At 31.8% G+C, this 24369-nt stretch overlaps 3 protein-coding genes across 7 annotated transcripts; all 3 read right to left on the minus strand.

Annotated features, from left to right (window-relative positions):
• Positions 1-702: 702 nt before the first annotated feature.
• On the minus strand, positions 703-3021 carry LOC121226426 (protein SET DOMAIN GROUP 41-like). 4 transcript variants are annotated; one of them, XR_005924243.1, is made up of 4 exons: positions 2950-3021; positions 2769-2874; positions 2196-2294; positions 703-1767 (listed from the first exon to the last, which is right to left on the minus strand). XR_005924243.1 is itself a non-coding variant. In XM_041110355.1 (3 exons), exons 2-3 carry the CDS (start codon positions 2289-2291, stop codon positions 1414-1416), a joined length of 450 nt encoding a protein of 149 aa, XP_040966289.1. In that variant the 5' UTR covers positions 2292-2294; positions 2769-3015; the 3' UTR covers positions 703-1413. The 4 variants fall into 4 exon arrangements, 2 of the variants coding, with proteins under 2 accessions (XP_040966289.1, XP_040966290.1); XR_005924242.1 differs by having other exon boundaries at positions 2939-3021; XM_041110355.1 differs by having other exon boundaries at positions 2769-3015.
• Positions 3022-3217: 196 nt separating this feature from the next.
• Positions 3218-3655, minus strand: LOC121226425 (proline-rich receptor-like protein kinase PERK2). The gene has a single exon (XM_041110354.1). It carries the CDS (start codon positions 3653-3655, stop codon positions 3218-3220), a length of 438 nt encoding a protein of 145 aa, XP_040966288.1.
• Positions 3656-17922: 14267 nt separating this feature from the next.
• LOC107962989 (uncharacterized membrane protein At1g16860) lies at positions 17923-24132 on the minus strand. 2 transcript variants are annotated; one of them, XM_016899594.2, is made up of 5 exons: positions 23973-24132; positions 21180-22152; positions 20404-20559; positions 19667-19878; positions 17923-18635 (listed from the first exon to the last, which is right to left on the minus strand). In XM_016899594.2, exons 2-5 carry the CDS (start codon positions 22074-22076, stop codon positions 18485-18487), a joined length of 1416 nt encoding a protein of 471 aa, XP_016755083.2. In that variant the 5' UTR covers positions 22077-22152; positions 23973-24132; the 3' UTR covers positions 17923-18484. The 2 variants fall into 2 exon arrangements, with proteins under 2 accessions (XP_016755083.2, XP_016755084.2); XM_016899595.2 differs by lacking the exon at positions 23973-24132 and adding an exon at positions 23287-23395.
• Between the last annotated feature and the right edge of the window lie 237 nt (positions 24133-24369).

Consider the following 24369-nt stretch of genomic DNA (forward strand, 5'->3'; position numbering starts at 1 on the left):
TTAAGGTTTGAAGTAGTTCATGTAACTTTCTTCTAAAAAAGTCGCATGCGTCCACACCTTAATGGTTTGATCTTTTGTGTTATAAACAATTCACCATTCATTCTTTTTGGATAGTCAACAAACATGCATAAATTCATCTATGAATCCAAATTCTTTACATCTTTATCAAGTATATGGCATCCCAAATTCTAAAATGATGGAGTTTTAGGTGAGACCCTAGTTGATATATCTTTCATAATGTAGTAAGTAGTTTGAAATGCATATCCCCAAAAGATATAGACAATTGCAAATAACTCAACAATGAGAGAATCATATCTAGCAATGTTTTATTCTTTTTCTCTATCACGCTATTTTTTTGTGAAGTACTCATCACAATTAATTGGGATAAAATCTCATGAGGTAAACCTAATTGTTTCTCCGCTTTAACACAAACCCTTAAAATTTATAGAAACTATCACATCGAAACCATCAATTAAGGTCATAGAATTATAAAGGTCATAGAATTTATTTAAAAACCTTCTCGACGATTTTATTTCCAATTTCAAGTATTAATGATAAAAACAATTACAAAATACATTCTTTTCCTAATCTAAAACTAATATGCCTACCAAACTTTGAGCTTTTAAGATTCTTAGTTTGCATTTCAAAAAAAAAAAGAAACGTTCTTAGTTTCGATAAAATTCAATTCTTGACAACTTCGTATATTAAAATACATTAAATTGATTCTAAATGATTTTTGTCGCACATTTGCATTGCATGCCCAATGATAGCTGTATTTCACAATTTAATTAGTTTTCATTAATCATAAACAAAATTCTCTACATGATTCAGAACATGAGTGGTTAAATGAGAATTCTGTCCATAACAAATGTGTGCTAAAATTACACCAAACACTAGGGAATGCATACCAACCTTGTAAATATGTGTCCTTGCATTAATATACCATTCTGCATGATGTTCACATTACTGTCCTCTTTTATGAAATCAACATCCTCTTCAACGCAATGTGGGTGTGCAAGCCATCTGAAATCAAATGGATCTTTGAATGTTTCAAGGTAATCGCAACCATGAATGAGAAACCTCCAAAACTTGGGCGACGCGCTTCTCACACAAGCAAGAAAGTCGCTAGAGATGTTTCCGAAATTTGTTCTCTCGGCTTGGTTAAGAATTGATTTGGCACCAAATATGTCCATCAATGAGCACTCAGAGCATTTATACTTCACAACTGTCGACAGCTCTGATATAGGCAACCCCAATAAGTTCCAGACAGAGCATCCAGCAATGGTTAATAAATATTCCCCCGCCTGTTTCCAGAAATTCACAGCAGACACAATCAAAGAAGATTCTGAGCAAAACAAATGGTGAGTTGCACCTGCCAGCAACAGAGAGTAACCTGCACTGATCCTACTCATTTCAAAAGCTTTTCAATTGAGATTCATCTGTTTTTGAATGGAAGGATAAGAAGTCACTTGAACGTATTCTATATGCAGAAGCAAGCGTCATGTAAGAATTGAGAGCAATATGGTTAAAGGGATGAAACTTGCAATTGAGCCGTGATTTTCCATCCTTGCTTTCTAATTGCTCAACATGAAAACCTCCTTTTAGCACCCTCTCAAGCTTCTTACAACAGGATTCAGGATCACCAACTGATAAGAACTCAGTAATAGTTTCATCCACATAATGAGACAACTTTTTATTCGCTTCATCCCTATAAAGGTTGAGGTCAAGGCCTGCACTTGAAAAGCTCGGATTGGAAGCCAAAATTTCCTGAAATTAAATGTTGATGATTTGACATGCTTGTTTATAGAATTAATGAGTCTCAAACAAATAATAATATGAATACTAGAATTTCAAGAAAAAAAAAAGATGGAAATAAATCCAATAAAAAAATATGGTTAAAATGTGATCATTGTACAGAGCATAAAGAGGGAGATAAAATTCCAAATTATCTTCTGCCATAAGCATAAAATTTACTAATGTGTATGAGGATCCAGCCCTAGCAAGTAGAAAGCTAAAACAAACAAAGCACTACATAAGGAGACATTTCAAAACAGTTTTTAAGATAGATAGCAAAAGTTCTTGAATTTTGATTCATTGCAAGCCTCTAAGCTGAATTTAATAACGCTGACATGTTCAAGTAGCAAGAAACGGAAACACTTTGATTAAATCAGAATATTTAGGCAGTTTCTCATTACCTCCAAAGCATGGTCAACCAAAGTTGAAGGAGACACAGTGCATCGACTACAAGAACAGGTAAATTGATGATTAAACCACAAGTATGATTGCCTCATTGCCTACAGAAAAGAAGTGAAACAATGGAATCAACAAAAATACAGATCAACATATGGGACAACACATTAATCCACAGCAATTCAGCAAGTTTATGTTTCCGTCCCTTCCTTGGCCTGTAGATTAACTTGTATATGGGAAGGTGACCACAGACACCAAAACTCAGCATTTTTAGTGATGACTTCTTTTTTAGTTCTCGAAGCAAATGCAAAGTGCTTGACGACCTGAGTACATGATTTATCATCATCTTACCAATGAGATCTACAAAAGTGTCGATTCTACTTATTTTAATCCATGGGAGATTGAGACATTAGCTAGATGTATAGGTATCGTTTTTACCATTTTACTACCTCATTCACTCCATTAATTGAAGCTCAACACAAGTCTAGCCACATTGCACACATTCATTTTGCAGTTCAAATCAAGCCTTGATAATCAAAACAACATTTAAATTGTTATATTAGAAAATAAGCAAACACCTTTGGTTGAAGCAAATCAGTGTAAGAAACACAACTTCCTCCCCTTTTTTTATTCTTTTTATACTCCTCACCATTATTTTTGGACCGTATTTGTATCCTTCTGTTCCTGCATCAAATCAAATAATACATTAACGTATAAAATTTTAAAATAAATTAGTAAAAAGTTCAACCTTTATCGTACTCAGAACAGCTACAAACACCAAAGTTTTCCTCTGAAATGCTAGCAACAATTCGTAGTGCGGAACCGGAGTCCCCAAACGACGTAGCATTGGGAGGCGAAACTATGAATCGATAACAAGCGTTAGGCGAACAACTGTGATTGATCCAAGAGAAGCTAGGATCATATACAGCGATTCCTAGAGAACGCCCGCTCTCGTCCTGCACTTCCACGGCGTTGGTTACAACTAAGCATAAGACGGCCTCTTCCAATAAAACGTCGTCGCCCTGGTCTAAACTGAGCCCCTTTCGTAGTTTCCTGGCGGCTGCCATGGCAATTGCTCCCTGACGGATTTGGGCGGCGAAGTCGGGAGATGAGGTAAGCTTAAGGTAGTTAGTGAGGAGGCCGTTGGTAAAGCGGTGGAGGTGGGGACAGGTGGAGGGGAGGGAAAGGAGGAGGCGGAGAGCAGTGCGGAGGTCAGAGGAGCGGGGACAGGTGAGAGGGAGGAAGGATTCGGCGGAGGAAGAAGAGATAGGGGAGTGGGAGGAGGAGCAGGCGGCGGAGCAGTAGAGAGGGCCATGGTGATGGGGAAGAGGAGGGAAAGAGAGAGGGGAGAAGCAAGAGGAACAATGGGAAGAGAGGAAGGAATCGTGGAGGGAAAAAGAGAGGGGAAGGAGAGGGGGGTTATGTCGTCTCCTATTTCTATGTCTTGCTTCGCTCTCATTTCCATCTCTTCCTATTAACTTACTCAAAACCTACCACCCCCGCTAAGCTATTTTAGTTCTAAATTTTAATAAAATCAAATAAAATAATTTAATTCGGCTAAGGAGCTATTAGTGTAAGAGGATAAAATAATATTTTGTTTTTTTACTTTTTGAAAAAATAATATTTTCTTTTGAAAAATTAATATTTTTTTATATTTGGATAAATCTGTATACAATATTTGATAATTTTTGTAAAAATATTTTATAAAGGTTGTTTTCAACAAAATAAATATATATTTGATTTTTTTATTTTTTATTTAATTGAGTTTATTTTATACTAGTAAATTTATATTTTACATTGTTCCTTGTAAAATAAACACAATATAAATATATTTGTTATAAAATATTTTAGTACAATTTTCTTTTAACAATCAAAATTTATTTTATAATGAGAAAATATTTTTGTAATAATCAATGGCATAAATTTAATAATAAATAATGCTTAATTAAAATTTAATTTAAATTACATATATTACATATTAACACATTAGAGTTGTAAAGGATAAATAAAGCTAAGCATTATTTAAGTAAATACTCATATTTATATAATTAAGTAATCATATTTTATATCAAGTTAAAATATGTTATAAATCCTTATACTATTCATAAATTTGAAATTTAGTCCATATATTTTTTTTTTGGGTTAGTCCTACTTTTTTAGATATCAAAATTCAGGTTCAGTTGTTAGTATTACTAAAAATATTTTGTTAAATTCATATTCATTATAACTTTATTTTTTAGTTACATGAATACTGAGTATTTTTTATTTAAAATTGTGGCATCAAAAAAGTTGACAAAAAAATTTAATAATGTTAACAATTGGACTCGATTTTCAAATCTAAAAAGTAAAGGGACTAAATTTTTGAAAATAAAAGTATAGAGACTAAATTTCAAATTTGTGAAAAGTACATAAACTTATGACATATTTTAACCTTTATACTATAAATATTTATTATTAATATATTTATAATTGTAATAAATATTTATTAATTAAATATTGATATTGAATATCTTTCAATAATATTTGAAGAATTATTTAGAATTATTGTTTTTAAAATATATTACTAAAACAAAATTGAAATATTAAATAATTTATTAAAATAATAATTTATATTAAAATTGAAATATTAAATAATTTATTAAGATAATAATTTATATTAATAATTTATTATATGATAAGATAAAGATAATTAAATATTTATGTTTAATATTATTGAAAATTATAATATTTTATTAATTTTAGATATTTTTAAAAATAAAAATTTATTATTAATATAATAATATTTAAGCTTGATTTAAGTTAATTTTTATATAAAAAAATAAAATTACTCATAAATGAGCTCTTTTCTGGAAAATGAATTATGCTTTTTAGGAGAGTAAGTCATTTTATAAGAAAAATTGCTTATTTTTTGTTGATATGTAAGTTATTTTTCGTTGATGAAACTTTTTTTCATAAAACAAACACATAAAAATGCAATATATATATATATATTCTAGAAGCTATTTCTGTTGAAACAACTTAAGCCTAAATAATAAATTTACACATAAGTGGTCTATACATTTGAAATTTTAATTGTGATTTATGTCCAGAAATATAATTTTGATTTTGATTTAATTTTATATATTTATGAAAATAAGTATATCCATTTATTTTTATGTTGAATTTATATAATTATTTTTTTATGTAAAATATAAAGTGATGCTAAGTGTTAATGTTGTTAATAATTTGTGGTAATTAAATAAAATAAAAAAAATCTTGTATAAAATTCATTCTTAACATTGCAAATCATACTAAAGTTCATTTGCAGCATTAATATTAATTCCTCAAAGTCTACATCCCAATTGGGCTAAAAGATATACTACCTTATAATTAAAATTTAAATAGTAATAAATTTAATTATCAATGTTTACATTTTCTATTAATTTGACTCTTATTCTTTTTTTTAATTAAATTTAGTCATTGACATTTAAAAAAGAGTTAAATTATTTTTCTTTAACAAAAATACTAACTAAACACTAATTTTTTTAACAATTTTGGCATGACAACCTACATGTGATGTGATGTATTTCGATATAATAAATTAAGCTCTTTATGCACTTAAGGACTTTTTTAGCAATTGGTTGAGTCTCTTATAGTTTTTTCATATATAGGTTAAATTTTATGTTAATTGCAAATTTTAGCTTATTTTATGTTTATTTGAATAAAACAATAATTATATTCCATTACGGAGTTATTTGTGGTACAAGATTTTTGCAAGGACTTAGTTCAGAAGAATGAGAAAACAAGTGAGTTGACTAGAGCTAAGGTCATACAAATAGTTTTTTCTAGCCATTAAGAAACAAAAATAAAACACTTACCGACTAACACCTTAACAGATATACATAATACAAGTAAATTATAAATTTGAGTATATTTTTTCCAAATTAATTATACATATAACAAAATGATTACCTCTATACATGCCATATTCCAAAATAGTGTTTAAAGTACCAGTATTATAGTGTGGATGGGTCTCCGATGATCTCAATCTCGAGCTGGCTTAGTAACTCTATAAGATAGAAAAAGAAAAGAAGATAGCATATAGCTTAAGTAAGTAAGTACGAAATTGATATATACAATTTATCAAAGTAAAACAATCTACTAGTATATAATCACATATTCAGGACAGGTTGTTTTCTAGGTCCCGGTTTTAAAAAATCATATCTCTAGCTATGACTCGATTCATTCTGTTAAATTTTTCCTGAAACTAGACTATATGTTACTTAATATTTTTTTCTAGAATTTTTGGTTGGGCCAATTAGTACAGTTTATTAGTTAAGTCTCCCCTGTTTGGGTATGACTACTCTGACCCTGTGCACTCGAACCAATTTCTCCCTGTACGTTCCACGACCATGCCGTTTGTTTATCTTAAAATAGACTCAATATGATCCATGCATAAAAGTATGACTCTTAATATTTTTTTACAATTTATGGTGAATTTATAAGTCAAATAGGGGATCTCAAATTCATTCAGACCCTGTTTCACAGAATTCAAATATCACACAATATAGAATTCTTTTGCTTCCCCTGATTCTTTTATGTGAAAATAGACTCATTAAGCTTTATTTTCATATATCATTTGCATTTTTATTCAACTTCCACGATTTTTGGTAAATTTTTAAATCATGTAACTGCTGCTGTCCAACACTGTTTTATTTCTAACATTCACTCTTGCATAATTCCACCTAGTTCTTTTTGTTATACTAGAATTCGCTCAATTATCGAGCACATAGCTCCTAACTTTTCATATATTTACCACTTTATCGATTTTCCCCTTGAATCAACGGAGAAATAACAATATACCATTTTTTACACATATTTCCCCCTTCCACACTTATAGTCGAAGCTATCTGATACGCATAGTAGCCTACACTTAGTACTACACATGCGACCAATATCCGGTACACATGTAGCCTGCACTTAGTACTACACGTGACCTCACCATCTGATACACGTAGTAGCCTGCACTTAGTATACACACGTGATCGAAGTCATTAGTACGCATAGTAGCCTGCACTTAGTACTACACATGCGACTTACAGTATGGTACACGTAGTAGCTGCACTTAGTACTACACAGTGTTACTCACAATAGGTCATTCGTATTGTTCCTGTTCCGAAGGTTCAACTGGGAAATCTTTCTTTTTCACTGTTAACACTTATTCACATCTAATTAAATTTGCAATTTCCATCATTTATCGTTCTATGGCAGCCACCATTCATATGATAACACATAAATAACATAAAAAATCGATAAATTATTCATGTCGAACTTCCCTCGGTGCAACTTTAGAAATGTTATATTTAGTCTGAAAGCTTTTCTTTTCCCCGATCACGATCGTTCCATGTCTTTCTTGATCTATAAAAACACATTTAGTTCATTTAACACTCATACTATTTATTTCAATCCAAAATCACATTATGGAAATTACATTTTTGCCCCCTAACTTTTACAAAATTATGATTTTCCCCTAGGCTCAGGAATTTAATTTCAGCCCTTATTCTCATGTTTTATGACATGCTGATCATTATTCCCTTATATGATGCATCAATTCACACTCTAACATGCACTTTGTTATTAGGTATTTTTTCCGATTAAGCCTTTTACTCGTTTTCACTTAAAACCGAGTAGCACAAGTTGTCTAACATAATTTAAAGCCTCATATTCTAGTATAAAACACCAAAATACATAAATTTCACCTATGGGTATTTTCCAAATATGAACCCTAGGTCGAATTATTGCTAACATAAGCTAAATCGAGCTACCGGGATTCCAAAAACGTAAAGAACATTAAAAACGGGGCTTGAAATCACTTACTATGGAGCTTGAAAGCTTGAAACAAACCCTAGCTATGGAGAACCCTTGAAATTTTGGCCTAATGAAGATGATGGACAAAAATTGGCTTTTAATTTTGTTTTTAATTCATTTTAATAACTAAATGACCAAAATGCCCTTACTACTAAACTTTCCAAAAATTCCATCCATGTCCAATTTTTGTCCATAGACTTAGAAATTTGTCAAATTTCTATTTAAGACCTCTTCATTAATATTCCAAAGCAATTTCATACTAAAAACTTCTAGAATGCAAGTTTTGCAAATTATTCGATTTAGTCCCTAATCTCAACTTAAGCACTTTATGCATAGAATTTCATCACGAAATTTCACAAAATCATGCAATCATATCATAAACCTCAAAATAATTATAAAATAATTATTTCTATCTCGAATTTGTGGTCACAAAACCACTATTCCGATTAGGCTCTAATTCGGGATATTACAACCTATGGATGTCGCAACATTGTGCATAGTTTATCAACTAATGAGCCAACCTTCAACAATTGTAACCTTGAGTAGTCTGATGTCAAGGTCGCGAGATTAGTTCTTAATGTTAGAACATTGCATGTTCTTCTAAATTAGCAATTGGAGCCCATTGAAGTCAAGGTCACAACCACAAAGTCTAATGTTGCGACATGGACTGAATGATTTAGGCACCTGACTAATGAGAATGTCTTGACATTGAAGCCTAATAGGGACATTTCTAAAAGGTCAATTTGAAGGCAAAGTGGGGTCAAAGCCTTTACAAATTAGTTATTAAGTGGGGATATTTTTGTAAATGTTATGTGACCGCAGCCAGAGTGCGAATGTCTGGATGAAATACGCAGCAAAATATATAAAATTAGCAGCGGTCTCACAAGTTAAGGTCAATTGTATATCATTTTTTTTACATGAAACACTTGAAACATATTCCAAGGATCGCAAGTGATTGATATTGGAAATTTTATTATTAAATTAATTACCGAAATAATTATAATCTAATTGATTCATAAATCAATATTGTTGATGCAAATTAAATATAAACTAATTAAATTATTAACCTAAAAAATAACCTAATGGAATTTAATTAACCTAGGATAACCTAATGTAATTTCCTTTTCCTGTGTCATGATGCAAGTCTCGACCTATGATCGATTAATCTCTATTACCAATTAAGTCGCTAATTACCCTCAACTGAGCTATTTACTACCTTAGTAGAACACTTGTCACACCCCTCTTTTGGTGACTATATTGTTTGGGAGATTGCACTGGTGAGAACGCCTAGTCGTGAAACTTAGTGGGTTGCTTTGGGACTTATTGGTGGTATTTCGCTGAGTTTGTGGTTTATTTCGCGGTTGTAGTTCTTATTTGGGAACTCTTATTATTGTCTGCCAGTTTTTTTTTATCTGCATTTGTGGAGGTAATGTCAATCTGGACCTGGAGGTTGTAGGATGTGATTAATTAGTGGAAGATATGGTATGATTATTGATTAGGTTTAACCTGATTGGATTTGGGTTAGAAGTGCTATAATAGCAACTAGTAGTGGGGAAAATTTTTCTTATTTTTCTTCTTTTTTATTTGAGAACTATGTGTTCTTTATCGTTAAAAAAGAGCTGTATGTCATTATAGAATTCTTTCCTTGGTTTTTCTGGTAATTTTAAATTTATTCATGTTTACAGGTAGAAGGAGTTGTTGTAAGAGTTGTTTAGTAGGGTTTCCATCTAATATGGATATGAGATATTTGATTTTATCTTCTGTTTTTCATTAAGTTTTGGTTGTCTTATATTTAAGAGTTTTGTTTTTCCAGATAGAGATCATGCTAAGGAAAGAAGTTGAGTAGAAGCCTATGAGGTTTTGTGATTTTTTGTACCTTGAGTTTTCTGTTTTTATGTTTTTTTTGTTTCAGTAAGTTTTAACTTTGGTTGTATTGGTAAAAGGGTGTAGGGTCATGTTGTTTTAGTATTAATCAGGTTTGCATGTTTGTTTATTTCCTTGTGCGTTCATATCGATGTGTATGGTTTGGGGTTGTTACTATGTGTAAAGGAACATAGTTTTGCCTTGTTGGTAGGGTGCACTGTGATGGTGATACCTGGCTTGCGGGGATATGTTTTTATGGGGAGTAGAGGTAGGGTTTACTGGATTATGGTTAAGCGAATGAAATCAATAATGGTTCTCGAACTAGGACAAAAGCAGACAAGAAGGAGTTTAAGTAAAAGTGTTTTTGTGTTAAACAGTTGATTTAATGAGTGTACTCGTAATTGTTAAAGGGTGTTCGAATGTGTATTAATGGTGTTGTGTAAGCCGTACGAGGCGGTGCCGAGTCGAAGAGGTGTTGGCTTTTATTTCTTAATGTCATACTTCATTTTAAAATTTCCACAAGTTGGTATGATCAGTGCTTTAATTATTGAGTCAAACTTCGTTCGTAATTTTCCTGAAACTAGACTCATACATTATCTACTAATTTTTTTTTCAGATTTGGTGCGGCCAATTAGTACAGTTTTTAGGTAAAGTCTCCCCTGTTTCAGGGTTGACTACTCTGACCTCTGTGTATTACGAATCAGATATTTTGTACTAAGCTCAATGATATGCTGTTTGTCTCTATAAAAATAACTCAATACTGAAATCTGTACATATAATATGACTTATAATTATTTTGTAAAATTTATGGTGAATTCAAGTCTAAATGGGATCCAGAATCGCTCTGGCCCTGTTTCCACAAAATTTAAACATCTCATAAATATAGCTCATTACCTGTTTTGCTTTTCCATATGAAAATAGACTCAGAGGATTCGATTCCATAACTTATTCATTATTTAATTTCATTTCTACTATTTTAGTGATTTTTTCAAATTACGTCACTACTGCTGTCTGAATTTTTTGTGGTAAATTTTACCTTTCATGGTTCCATGGATTAGCTAGCAATTTGACATACATAGCCAAATATGATCATGATTGCCATTCCAATGGTTCATTACCAAGCATTTCCATACCACCAATAACATATCATTAGCCTATATACAAAATGATTATAATGCTATACTCAAAATTACAAGCATTTTCGCATGGCTATCGATTACTTACCAAAAGATACTTATTAAAACAAGGTCAGTCCTATACATGCCATTATCAAGTTACTTAAGGGACCAAAAGGGGCTTAGATAGTGTGGATGACTTGACTTTGAGATCCCTGAAAACCGTAGCTGACGAACAAAATCTACAAAACATAGATTACAAAGTAAGCATTTACTGCTTAGTAAGTTTTAAGCATTTATTTAAAATCAAACATTAAGTATCGCTAAGTTCATACTTAAACTGTAATCATTGACCGGTTGAACCAAGCGTACTAGTTATAGGCTGATTGGCCTAATACATCATGTATACTCAAAGTTTAGCCATACTTACGTACTATTTAGCTCATACAATTAAATTTAGACATATATTCTTATAACATGAACTCAGCCAAATAGACCATTCTCTTATTCGTAGATACGTACTCATCCACACATTCTAATAATCAAACTGATAATAATATGTATATATATTAAATTATCATTCTTTATATTAATGGTTTGTTTCAAAAACATCAATCGACATATGAGTATAGTACGTACCTGGCTATCTTAGTGTATATACCAAATAATAGTGGTTTTTGATATTATTCACATTTATCAATCACCGGGTTAAGCTGCTAGTTTAACCCGAGTCCATCACTAGCACAGCTTGGGATATTAGCCCGGATATAATTCCAGACTAGCTGGCACCCGAAGTTCGATTGATTCCGCATATAGCCTAGGCTTAAGTCCGGATATAATTTCTTTGCATATAGCCTACGGACTTAAGTCCGGATATAATTCCCGCATATAGCCTACGACTTAAGTCCGGATATAATCGCCATATATCATGTATATATATTCATATTTTACCACATCTCATTTATATCACAACAGTAGTCATTTCCACATTCAAAATAAGCTTCATACAAGTACCATTGTTAATATTAGGTTCAAACATCATAGAAAATTCTCACATACTCCTTCTATCATTCAACTTATCCTTAATGATCAATCATCTATGAATCATATAAATAAGTTATTAATCATACACTTATTCAAATAAGACTAAAGATCCAGCTTTACACTTATCCAAGTATCATCAATCATTTACTAAAGGTGATTACTCAAACTTACTTCGGTGTTTTGAACAGTTGTGGATAATCTACTCGGGCTGCTTTCTCCTTTCCCTATCTATTGAGACCCCTTTTGCTCTTGAGCTAATTTTAGAACAAATAATTTAATTTTATCGATTTTCTTGTTATAGACATCTATTACTTCATTACTTAATATGCTGCTTTGATATTTATTCTTTTAATTTTTTTTGTTGGGTTATATTATTACAACCAAGCCGAATTGCCTATCACATATTGGTTATTGAACCTAACTCCTGCAGTATTATATACTTAGTCCAATATGTCCAAGTTCATGACTACCCTACAATTTTGCCGAATTCTTTGATTTTAATGCCATAATTATAACAATTTGGGACTTATAACCAACTCTCGTAATAGCCACACACTTACGTCTATGAACATTTCTCATTTTGTCGTTATTAATCCAAGACGTGACAATTACAAGATATTAATGTTTGTCTTCAATATACATACACACGCCAAATTTTCATCCTTACATAGCTATAGTTCTCTCGGCCACTCATTCCACAACCTAACAAAACTTCAATTCGAAATCATTAGCGAATATCAATTGACTTAAGCTACCTTTAAACTTTACTTATCCCCTCATACAAACATCAAAATGAACTAATTATAATTAATAAGTACTACCAAAACCGAAACCTATGCATAATATTATTTCTTATGCCCAACCAAAGACCAATTTGGCAACTTCATTCCACCATTCTACCAAGCCAACCGATTACCCATTCTCTTCTTAATCTAAATTCGGCCCTCCAACAAATAAGTTAAAATTTCAACTTTATGCTACATAACAGCAACTTAACACATCCACTAACTAACATGCTAATAGCATCAAGGATCAACTAAAATTTTTAAGCTTCTTAGCCGAATCCTAACTCTCCACAACCCCAAATCCAACCTATGAGATAGATAGAATTTAGACTTAATCATCCAAGGATGTATACTTCCAAAAAAAATTAAAACTTTTGGCCTTAATTTGTTACAGCTAGAGAACAACTATGGTCTCTAACCACATATTCCCCTTAATTTTAACCATTTTAAGTTTTAGCACTGGGGAAGGCAATTTCATACAAGTTTTCTCACCACTTAAGTGTCTATTTTCTAACGTCATAATTTTACTACTATATAATTTAAGCCATGAATTTTTAATTGCATATTCATATTTATGATCAATATGATGTTAATTATTTTTTTTTGATCGTTTAGTGGTCCCGAAACACTTTCCGACTAGGGTTTACTTGTCGTGTATATGTGGTTATGAGTTGTATTGTCCTATGGAGTATCGGCGTATTCGCAATTGTATCTGAATGTCTTTTGTTGTCTATTTTAGTTAGTTTTTGTCTTTGTGGGTTATATTTCCTTGGAATCACTAAGTTCTTATGAACATAATTAGTTTCCTTTCTTCTTAGTTCCAGGTTATAGGTGGACGTATCTGTAGGGATTCAACCAGTTTCAGCCTATTTGTGAGTCATCTCTTGTCTTAGTGTAACATGAAATCGCTGAGGATTAAGATATTAGTTAGATTTCGCCAGATTGAACTGGAACAAATTGTATTTGAAAATGTTGATTTGTATTTCTTGATTTTCATATGTAGTTTTGTTGACCTATATACCAAACTATTTCAAGTAATGTTCATTAGTAGAATTTAATTTTAATTTCTAATCGGTGTTATTCATTATGATTTATTCGAACTGCACATGTTTACAAAGCTTTTGCCAAATAATGTTTACTCACTCCCTAACATAAGTGGCATAGTATTGTTTCAAATTGTTTTAAACTTATTAAATGTTTATTTTTCAAAATATTGGAACATCACTCCAATATGTAGAGTATCCACCGAGCTAAGATGTTTGGCTTCCAAATGGTTTCTGTCACACCCGGTTTTCCTTAAGTTCAGAATTTAGGAATAATTGGAGGTTAAATTGAAAGAAGTCATAAGTTGCTAGCTGATATTCAAAAATCAAAAAAAAAATTCATTGCTGATTTGGACATAGTTGAGTTCCAATTTTAGTTCGATTGGATTAAAACCAACTAGTTCCTTAGTGGAAACAAAATGATTACTAATGTATAGTTTTTATAAGGTTTAAAGAAATAAATTCCGGGGTAATTCTTCTCATCCTGTTTTGTTCTCTCCATCATCTTATTCATTTACTCTGAAGAAGAAGAAGAAGAAGAAAGAAGATAAGAGAGCTCTGTGATCTGCCATAATTTGATATGGCAAATTAGGTTTCTTGGTATACTTAAGGAGCTTATTCTCAAGCAAGTTGCGCCTTTTCATAGTTTTTTATAACTTTTAGATTTAAGTTACTAAGTATAAATTCTTACTTTACTTATTTTAAGACCCAAATTGGCCAATAGTGTCATTGGGGCCTTAATGTATGATTGAGTGATGTAGGGAAGTGTTGGAGGCTAAAAATTAACGAGATAAGCATCAAAGAAAGGGTATCGTGATATCCAAACCTTGGAATCGTGATACCTACAATAGACTTGAGATTGGAGACCACCCTTTAATGGTATCATGATATCCACCTTCAAGAAGATCCCAAGTTTGAAACTGTCCAAGGTAACGTTGTAACAACCCGTCTGACGAAGTCTTAGTATCCAGTTACTGTTTATTGAGATTTGGTATTTAAAGTAAATTCTGAATAAGTAAGACATTAGTTTTGATTAAGCATAAGATTTTGTGAATGCGCCAACTAGAAGATCTTGTGTTTGGCAAGCTCGGTGGTTTGGCAAACTCTCTATGGAGTATACGCCACACCAGTTGTTTAGGTGTTAAGTTAAGTTCATATTTGATAGAATTCTCTATTATTCTGGTAGGACAATTTAGTTAGTCTAATATAGTGGCTAGCAATTCACTCATTTCAATCATCTCTCATTCACCATCTTCTCATATTCTCCATTCTTTCACTTATCATTGAGAAAGCAACACAGAGTTTGAGAGGAGCATTTCAAAGGTTCTTTTGAGCAGCAAAATTCAACACCTTAAGGAGCAATCATGCAAAGGAGCAAGCAAATGGAAGGAGGAAAGGAAACTCAAGCCAAGCTACGGAGAAACATCGGATTTGTATTCTAGTTTCTTTCCCTTTAATCTTTTTATTTTGTTCTAAATTGATGAACATGATTACTAAGTATTTTCTTGCTTTTAATTAATTAAAATAGTTTAATTATGTTGTTGTTAGATTGATTGCATTCTCTTAGCTTAGATTATTATTATGTTGTTAATGATGTTATGTGCTTTGGTTATTTATGTATTCAAATAAAAACATGAACATGCTACTCATGCATTATGAATGTAGGGAAGCAATTGAATTAATTATTTAATTTTAACAATATTATAATTAATTAACACAATATTTGAATGGTGCATGTTTGATCATTTAACAATTAAATTGGTAATAATATTAAACAATATTGTTACCTTGCATAATCCTTTTATGATGTTTGGTTATGAAAATTTTAAGTTGATTGAACATGGAAGTATGCTAGAGAAATTTAATAATTAAATAAGTATGACTTCATAATTTATTTATGTTGGATTAATAAATGGCCAAACTGCCATGGTTTTCTTCTGTAACATCATTAACATTGTTTTAATAATTTTAAGTTAAAGAAGGTAATTGATCCAATTCTTTCATGTCATAGTAATTAAAACTTGTGAATTGTTGATTTTATTCTATGTTTTCATTTTCATTTATTTTTTGCATGCTTAGTTAATTTTAGTTAAGGTATTTCAATCTGCTCCCAATTATTTCCATCACCAATTCGCTAAGTGATTAATTTTACAATATTTGTCCATACAATTCGTGTGGAGGCGATACTTTTTATTATTTTATTACTTGTTGATGACTGTGTACAGTTGCACATTATTTGAATATTTCTCAATAAGGTAACACACGTTTCCACTTAAAACCCAACTTGTTAGACAAAATGTCCCTACAATGTAATTTAATAGCACTATATTACTACAATTGTACCCTACAAAATATTGAAAGAAAAATAAAAACAATAAAGAACACCAGAAACTTAACGAGGTTCAGCAAATTACGCCTACGTCTTCGGACACTACCAAATATATTTCATTGCAAAAGATACAAGTAAAAAATTACAAATAAGAAGAGAAAAAATTTGCCTTACGAAGAAAATGACAAATTTTAAATTGATTTAATGGTGGAGAAATCGCATTTATTTATAGTAGTACAAACACACCACAACCATATATTTTTTAGATGTGGGGGTGTGTAATTTCAACACATAATATAGTTTTACTTTATATAATTAATTCAAAGTAACATTATTTAAAATAATAATTAATTAACATAATTAACTATAATATTAATTAAGTGATTATTAATACGTTTAGAATTCTATTTAAGTGATAACTCTATTTTACATCAATAAATTATTACAATTATTGTTTATGTCAAAAATTTTAAACTAATAATGATAAATTATAATTATAATTATCACTATTTTTGTCCCTATATATTATGCTTAGAGTTCTACTCAAGTAAGAACTCCATTTTAAAAGTAGCACAAATTTTTTAACTAATAATCGTAATTAAATTTTAATTATTTGTATATGTATAATTATCACAACTTCTATTAAATTATGATTATTTTTATTAAAAAAAGTTTTTAAAATTACAATCATTTAAAAAATATTTTTAATATATTATTTTTTTTACTTAGTATGATTTTGTTACTGCATATTAATTATGTATTATTTACAAATTCTTATAGTCAATTTACTAACTATTAAGAAAATAAAATTGAATAGTGAAGAATTATTTTACAATATATGAGTTTTTTATTGTTTGTATAAATTCTTTAATAATAGGAAACTTTTTAGTACGATCAAAATAATTAATATATTTTAATAGTATTTATTAGTTATTATTTTAAATAATGATTGCACAAAGTAAATCACAATATTGAAAATAGAAAAAATATTTTGATTATGATTTGAAAATTTTAAATATTGTTTAAAAATTTATTGATTTATAAAATATTAATTTTTTTGTTATATTTGAATTGTTAAGTAAGTTAATATATTTTTATTATATTTAGCAATTCGAAATAAATTAAAATTTTAATTATAATAATTAAAATATATTATTAAAAATTAAATGCATAAATCATATCCAACACATGTCATTAGAAATTAATTATTTAATAATGCGATAATAATAATAATAATAATAATAATAATAATTCATTAATAAAAGATTTCCAAACTTATGTTCATACTTTAGAACATATCTGGATCTCACAATATAAGAACCAAGGTTTATCCGTGAACACCGTGGTCACCAAGGTTAATTTGGAATAACATAAACCCCAACTTGAAACAACTAAATGCAAAATAATCTAAAAATGTTACCCAAATCGACGCCAAGCGAACCTGTCCGATTGACCAATCTACTTGAAAGTCGTGCAACACTACACAATGCTAATTCAAATGCTAGATATAACTAAAAAAAAAATGGATCATTTTAAGGAACCGTTTTAGATAAAATATTAATACATAACATGAAAACCTAATCAGAACACTACTTGACACGAAAATATGAAAATATCCATATAATACAAATTATAAACTTTTCAAATTTTATTAATATAAGTATTAAAAGAAAAATATGGAACGCAACTCGAAGGGAAACAGTGGAAGATGGAAACCCAAATTGATCAAATTTAAGAAAATAAACAAATGTGCACTAGAAATACTAATGCTATACACTTATTACAAAAATAAAATTCAACCTATTGAGATTGCAGTTTGTTTCCGGTATCTCTCTTAAGCCAACGATCAAAAATCCAAGGAGAGCCTGCCATTGGCAACATAAACGAACCAAAACTGTAATGCAAACACAAATATACTCAACACCTTGTAATGTTCATATTTTGTTTTGTTTTTAATTCTTAGTAACATCATCCCGAATCCTTCGCAAACACGTAAGCTGCATGAACCCGACCCTAAAGCAAAAACACCCTTCAAACCTACAAGATAAAAGGTTGACAACAAAACCTCGGAAAAGCTATACACAGTTAAAAAGGATAATAAACACCAGAGGGGCTCATGCTCATCAGTCGACCTTACCACAGCCACCATCATCGCCAGATATTTAATAGAAAGGGGAAAAAATAGAATAAATTTGTGTTTATGAAAGAGCTTACGATGCACATACTACTAAACAGTTATGGCATCAGTATTCGATGTGTCTTCACATCTCAATACAATACCCTCGAGACTTGCTGGTAAGATACATTTGGCCACTGGCATCCAGTTGTAATTGGCTCAGGCGAAGCAACAATCATAAGCACATTGTCATTTCTGTGAACAACTCCCATTACACTAACCGTGCTTCCTTCCTTGATATACCTATCAACATAAATTTGTAATTTCAAAATCCTTTACAACAAGATCAAACCAACTTATTCTAAGACTCACAATAAAATAAGAGCTTCCGTGGTTTTAATATCGAACTCATAAATAGAATTATTAAGCTTAGAACTTCAAGCACTTCATAAAACTTTCCTCATCGGCAAAAACAACAGCTGGTCTAAGTTGCATTTAACATCCCATCCTAACCAACCCAATCCGCCTTCAGACTTCCCCTTTAAACAATCCTAATTCAGTATTAATTAATTTCATAGTAAATTTAATGGTGGATCAATTCAACCATAAATGAGTAAAATGCTGCAACATAAGACGAATAATGATAACGAAGAGGGATAATTTACAAACCCACATCATTGTAACCAATCGATTTAGCTTCAATTTCAAATTATTTTGGATTCAAGTCACCTCGTATTTAGTTTCAGGTATCAAACCACTTCAGATTTAGGCCATATCAAGATTGGACAATGACAAGTCAGGCCTTTCTAGGGTTTGAAGTTTGAACAATTTTGGATTCAGACCATTTCTAGTTTGGGATATCTCAAGTTCAGTCAGTCTTGTGTTAGTTACAGTTTGAGCTTTTTCAAATTTTTAGGGTTTTTCTCTGGATCTCTCATTACTGACCGTTTCAAGTCTGGTTTATTTAGGTCTGAATTGCTACAAGTTTGAGCTGTTTTAGTTTTTGATTGCCTCCAGCTTGAACTATCCCGAGTCCAGTTTAGTCTTGAACCAGTCTGGATAATTAAATTGGTTAGTGACACCTCTAGCTAGGTCACCTTACGTTACACTTCACTCTACAATCTGAGCTTATGAAACAAACTAACAGGAGAAAATCACAAAAGATATGAATTTCCAAACTCAAGAATAAGCCCTATTAGCCATCACTGAAAGAGAGACCCTCAATGTACCAAAAGAATATATATAGAGGGTGACTGTCAGGCCATTGTTTATCGTATTCTTGTAACACAAGCACTTAATATTATTGTGAGAATATGAATAGGGAGAACATTTACCCTTCTTTCATTCGCATCACACGGTCATCACTGGAAAGGTTCCTTTCTCTCAACCACCTGACAAATTCTGGAGACAACGCTTCTTTGGCTGGGTTGAAATCAATAACGATTGAGTCATCCACATAAGGAGTCACCCTTGCTCCGGGGCCAGTTTTTACCAGTGCTCTCAACCCAGACTGGAAATCCGAGATGTAGAAGTCCACCGCACGCCTCTGTCAAAATGACATATACAAAGTTACTTTGGAAGTATGAAATCTCAAGGTCAATTAAAAAGGTCCAATGGCTAGTATATGTGGTGATTGTTTGCAAAGAAGATCCCTCTTGCGATAACAATTAGATAAATTTGAGTTTTAGATGGCAAAAAGAGAACCTGATGAAAGTTCAGTTTTTTTTTTCTTTTTTCTTTTTATTTTCTGAAAAATATTTAAATACTTATTTGATCAAAGCTTCTAGACTCCTAGGTGGATTATTTCAACAAAGTTGATAATTTGAAACAAGAAAGAAACCTAGAGACAGGTACAAAACTGAACAAACGGGGAAAAAGGACATAAAACCTGTCAAAAGGGAATTAAAACAAATTAGATAGCATAAGTACAAATTCATTGCGTACCTATGCTAATAAAGCCTTTTTTTTTCTTTATATATTATAGAGCAGAAGCTTCTTGAACTACTTAATGCCAGGACAATTTGCAGAAATTTTCAGGAAAGAGAATAAAATTAACAATCCAAATACTCACTTCCATCAACCGAAGTCCCCAAGTAAAACGACGATGCTTAGGATTGGCAGCTTTGGTATCCCATCCTCGATACTCATACAAACTAGTAGACGTGTAAACACATCGTGGAACTCTCTGGTAGGATGACTCAAGAGGTACATTCCCACATGTTACAACCTAAAAAGAAACCAAACAATTAATCTGTCTTTGATGCATTAACAAGAAGAACTAAACAATTACATACACAAACATAAATAACCAGTAATCAAAATTCACAATTTGGAAGATTTACAGCTGTTATGGGATAATACGTATATTAAATAAAAGTTTGTGAATGCCTATCCATATATGATGTTTTATCCAGCAGGCTTAGGCCCTTGAGGAAAACAGATGACAAGAACAACTAAGGTTCCATTTGGTTGATGCTTTTTTTAAGGAAAAAATGTGAATAAAAACAAAAATCAAAACATAAAAGTAAATACACAGAACCATAGACAAATAAGAGAAAGCAAGACCATCAAACAACGGAGCCAAAGCCTTCTCCAGTAAGTAAATTCAATTTCGAATAAGACCCAAATATAAAGACTTAAGAAAGTTTCATGATAGCTCATCCTTAATCGGGACTTAGGACCAAGCATAACAAGGACCCTCAGCAAAGCCAAGGCATTGAGTAACAGGATAGAAGAAAACATCCAAAGAAAAAGTTGGACACTCATGTGATAGTAGATTATTCATTTGACAGTAGCAAATAGCAATTATGAAATTATTATCTAATATCATTGACATAAAGCACGTACCCCAGAAATTTTCACAAATTGCCCATTTTTTGCATTTCTAAGCTCTGCATCCGGATAACGAGCAATGAAACCCATAATAGCAGTTCTCCCCCAAAAGGAGTTCCAAGAAAATAATGCAGCAACAGCACCAAAAAGAACAACAACGACAATAAGGAGAATGGCATTGTGAACTGCTCCAAGAATAAAACCACCAGCAATGAATCCCATTACAAAAAGCAATATCAGTGCCCAAAATATTAGCTTTGGGAAGTTCCTCTTGAAAGAAAAGTCATCATCTTGGCTAAGAACATTCACAGCCTGACTATTAACAACAGAACTTTTTACTTTCATTGATCCCATAGAGTCCAAAGGACCAGACAATTTCCGAGGAGCCCCAGAGGAATTCAATGGGCCTGAAGAGATGGGCCCGGACGTAATAAGGCCAGTTGCAGGGAGAACGGGAGGAATAGGACCAGAATTTTGGCGTCCACTTGTTGTTACTCCTCCAGACTGTGGACCAGATGATTTCTTAGCAGGACCCCCATGTCTATTCAGGGGTCCAGAGTTTGACTTCTTTAATGAGGCGGAACCAGTCATGACTCCAGTGGCAGCAGGACCTGATGTTGTATAGCCTGCCCAAGGTGCGGCATTAGGCATGATCGGTCCAGAATGCGAAGCAGCAACCCCAAAAGACCCAGTCCTTGAAGGAGCACTGCTTATAGGCCCAGATTTCCTTGACTTAGAACCATCCACAGGGATATCGAACATTTTCCCCAGTTCTCCCGACTTTTTAATATCTCCACCAGTATAGGGCATTGCTACTGAGCTCATGGTAGGAGTCCTTTCTTTAGGCTGCTCTTTCCTGCCTGACACATAAAGCCCATTGCTGAGTTGATGAGATGGGAATCTGGAACCCATCAAGCTTCCTAAGTAGAATGCACCAAGATATCACACAACTGCTAGCAACTATGAGCGCAAGAAACTCAAAGCCCACCTGAGAAGAAATAGCATCTTAGTCACCAGAAAAGTGGTTTATTCAAATTAAATATAGAGACATATCGGACTTAACAAAGCAGCAAAAGGTAAAGAGCTAAATGACACGCAAATGAGGAAACTATAAAAGCAACTATAGCAGTCTACAATAATCTTAGATATACCGAAAATGATCAATAGACAGAAACAAAAGTTTAGAATAATGATTTGACGCTATAAGATCCAAAAGTTCTACAATATCCCTTAGTAGTGTTGGATTTGATTTACATGAAACTATTGCATAATTTTAAATCAAAAGGTAAGGCATCAAAGATAAATTTATCTGTCAAACAAAGCAAGTAAATCACAATAGAAATTGTGCCTTGAACAAAGCAATCAAGACAGTGACAAACTCCAAATATTAGCATTAGATAGGTTTATTTCACATTTTAGCATGGCTACCTACTAGCCTAATTGGATACATAAGAACTGCCTAAATCAATATATCCCAGAAACCTTATGACTCAAAAATGTTAATTACCAGGAAGGAAACAGCTTCAAAAGGTAACCAACAATCAAACAAAGAACTAAGGTATGAAGCTATGTTACACGAACTCAGACGTATTAGTCCAATATGGGTAAGCTCAATCATTTTTTAAGCTGTTCCATATATTTGAAGAATATATAATGAAATCAAACAAATGTCATAGCTTATTGAGATCAAACAAAACGGCATAGTTACTATAATAATGAAAGTGAAGCAATAGCATATTTCATATTTCAAATTCTTATTAGGCACAACCTGAAAGAGTCCTAGGCAATAGGAATAGAGAGGAAAACAAAGTTCATGAACTAGCCAACTATTCACCATATCCCAGAGCGTAAACAATTCAAACACATATTGGTTTGGCATGAATCAAGCAAAAACAAAGATCTGACGGAGCAAGCAGAGAGACAGGAAACTCAGTAAAGTAAGAAATATTGAACGCGTTTTCTTGCCTTGTCCTATTGCACAGTTTATTGGGGACTAACAGAATCAAACCAAAAAGAGAACATACACACACACAAATCATAAACTTCTTTATAAAAGTTTTATAAAAAAATCTCCCAAATCAACATTTCAAACAAAATCAACCAAAGGGGGAAGATCCAGTACTTAGTGACAAAAAGCTCTGCAAGTTGCTTCCTTTTTACATTATTTTCTCATAAAAAAACAAAACCCCAAATTGGATTCCTAATAACCAAAAAGATGTAGACGATAAAACTTTCTAATTAAGAAAGGTATCATACAAAAAAGACAACTTATACTTCCACCTAACTCCTAAATAGCCAAATTTACAATCCAAATCACGGAAACAAAGCATACCGTCATCCCACTTTTCACAAGAGATAGATAAAATGAAGGAGATCTGTACAAAGAAACATATATTCCCGAGCTTAATAAGCTCACTTAAAGTCTCGTTTCTACATAGAGTTCTAAATATAATATTCATCTCCTAAATATAATATTCATCACTCAGAATATAAGATTCCACTTACATTTTGATTTTTTTGTTCAAAAACAAACCAAAAGAGAGTAACTATTTTTGGTATAAAAAATCAAAGCCTTCCAATTTTAACAGCAAGAACTAAGGAAGCAAATTTACGGGCTAAAATCATAAAAACAAAAATACCCGGATCGACATTTGGAGTGAAAACCAAGAAAATGGGAAAGATCTGATGGAAAAAGCAGCGATTTGTGATGTTATGTGGGAGTAGAAGACACCAGTAGGAAGAACAGTGTTAACAGAAAAGATGGCAATAAATGTAAAAGAAAAAAACAAAATAAAGACACAAACATACCTGAAAAGAAAGAAGAAAGAGTAGGAGAGGAAATGAGGAGATTTGGAGACATTATAGAGAAAAGAAAAGGAAATCAAAGAAGAGGAAGAGTCTTTCACGATTTCACTCTGTAAAAAGTCTTAAAGGTTGCTGTTCCTTTTCTCTCTAAAGATATGTCATATTTATTTATTTTATTACAATAAATATTTGGTTTCAGAGTTTCATCTGTCACTTGAGAGAGCCGCAACAATTGGTGGGTTGTCTTGTCCGAGACCAACGCCTCCAAACTCAAGCAAAAATCATTATAATTAGGATAAAGATTAAAATTAAGATAATCCACCAACAAATATTAGTTGCAATAGTAAGATTTTACCGAGATTAACAGATTAATTTCAAATTTTGTTTAGTTTTAGAAAAG

Source organism: Gossypium hirsutum, unplaced genomic scaffold, assembly GCF_007990345.1.
Source record: "Gossypium hirsutum isolate 1008001.06 unplaced genomic scaffold, Gossypium_hirsutum_v2.1 scaffold_172, whole genome shotgun sequence".
NCBI classification, from domain to species: Eukaryota; Viridiplantae; Streptophyta; class Magnoliopsida; order Malvales; family Malvaceae; genus Gossypium; species Gossypium hirsutum.

Coding starts and splice junctions, on each gene's coding strand:
- LOC121226426 (XM_041110355.1), bottom strand. CDS start 2,291: ATGAGGCAATCATACTTGTGGTTTAATCATCAATTTACCTGTTCTTGT. Junction 1,768..2,195: donor TGGTTGACCATGCTTTGGAG/GTAATGAGAAAC, acceptor ATTTAATTTCAG/GAAATTTTGGCTTCCAATCC.
- LOC107962989 (XM_016899594.2), bottom strand. CDS start 22,076: ATGGGTTCCAGATTCCCATCTCATCAACTCAGCAATGGGCTTTATGTG. Junction 20,560..21,179: donor AATTTGTGAAAATTTCTGGG/GTACGTGCTTTA, acceptor GTTTCTTTTTAG/GTTGTAACATGTGGGAATGT. Junction 19,879..20,403: donor GGGGACTTCGGTTGATGGAA/GTGAGTATTTGG, acceptor TCATTTTGACAG/AGGCGTGCGGTGGACTTCTA.
- LOC121226425 (XM_041110354.1), bottom strand. CDS start 3,655: ATGGAAATGAGAGCGAAGCAAGACATAGAAATAGGAGACGACATAACC.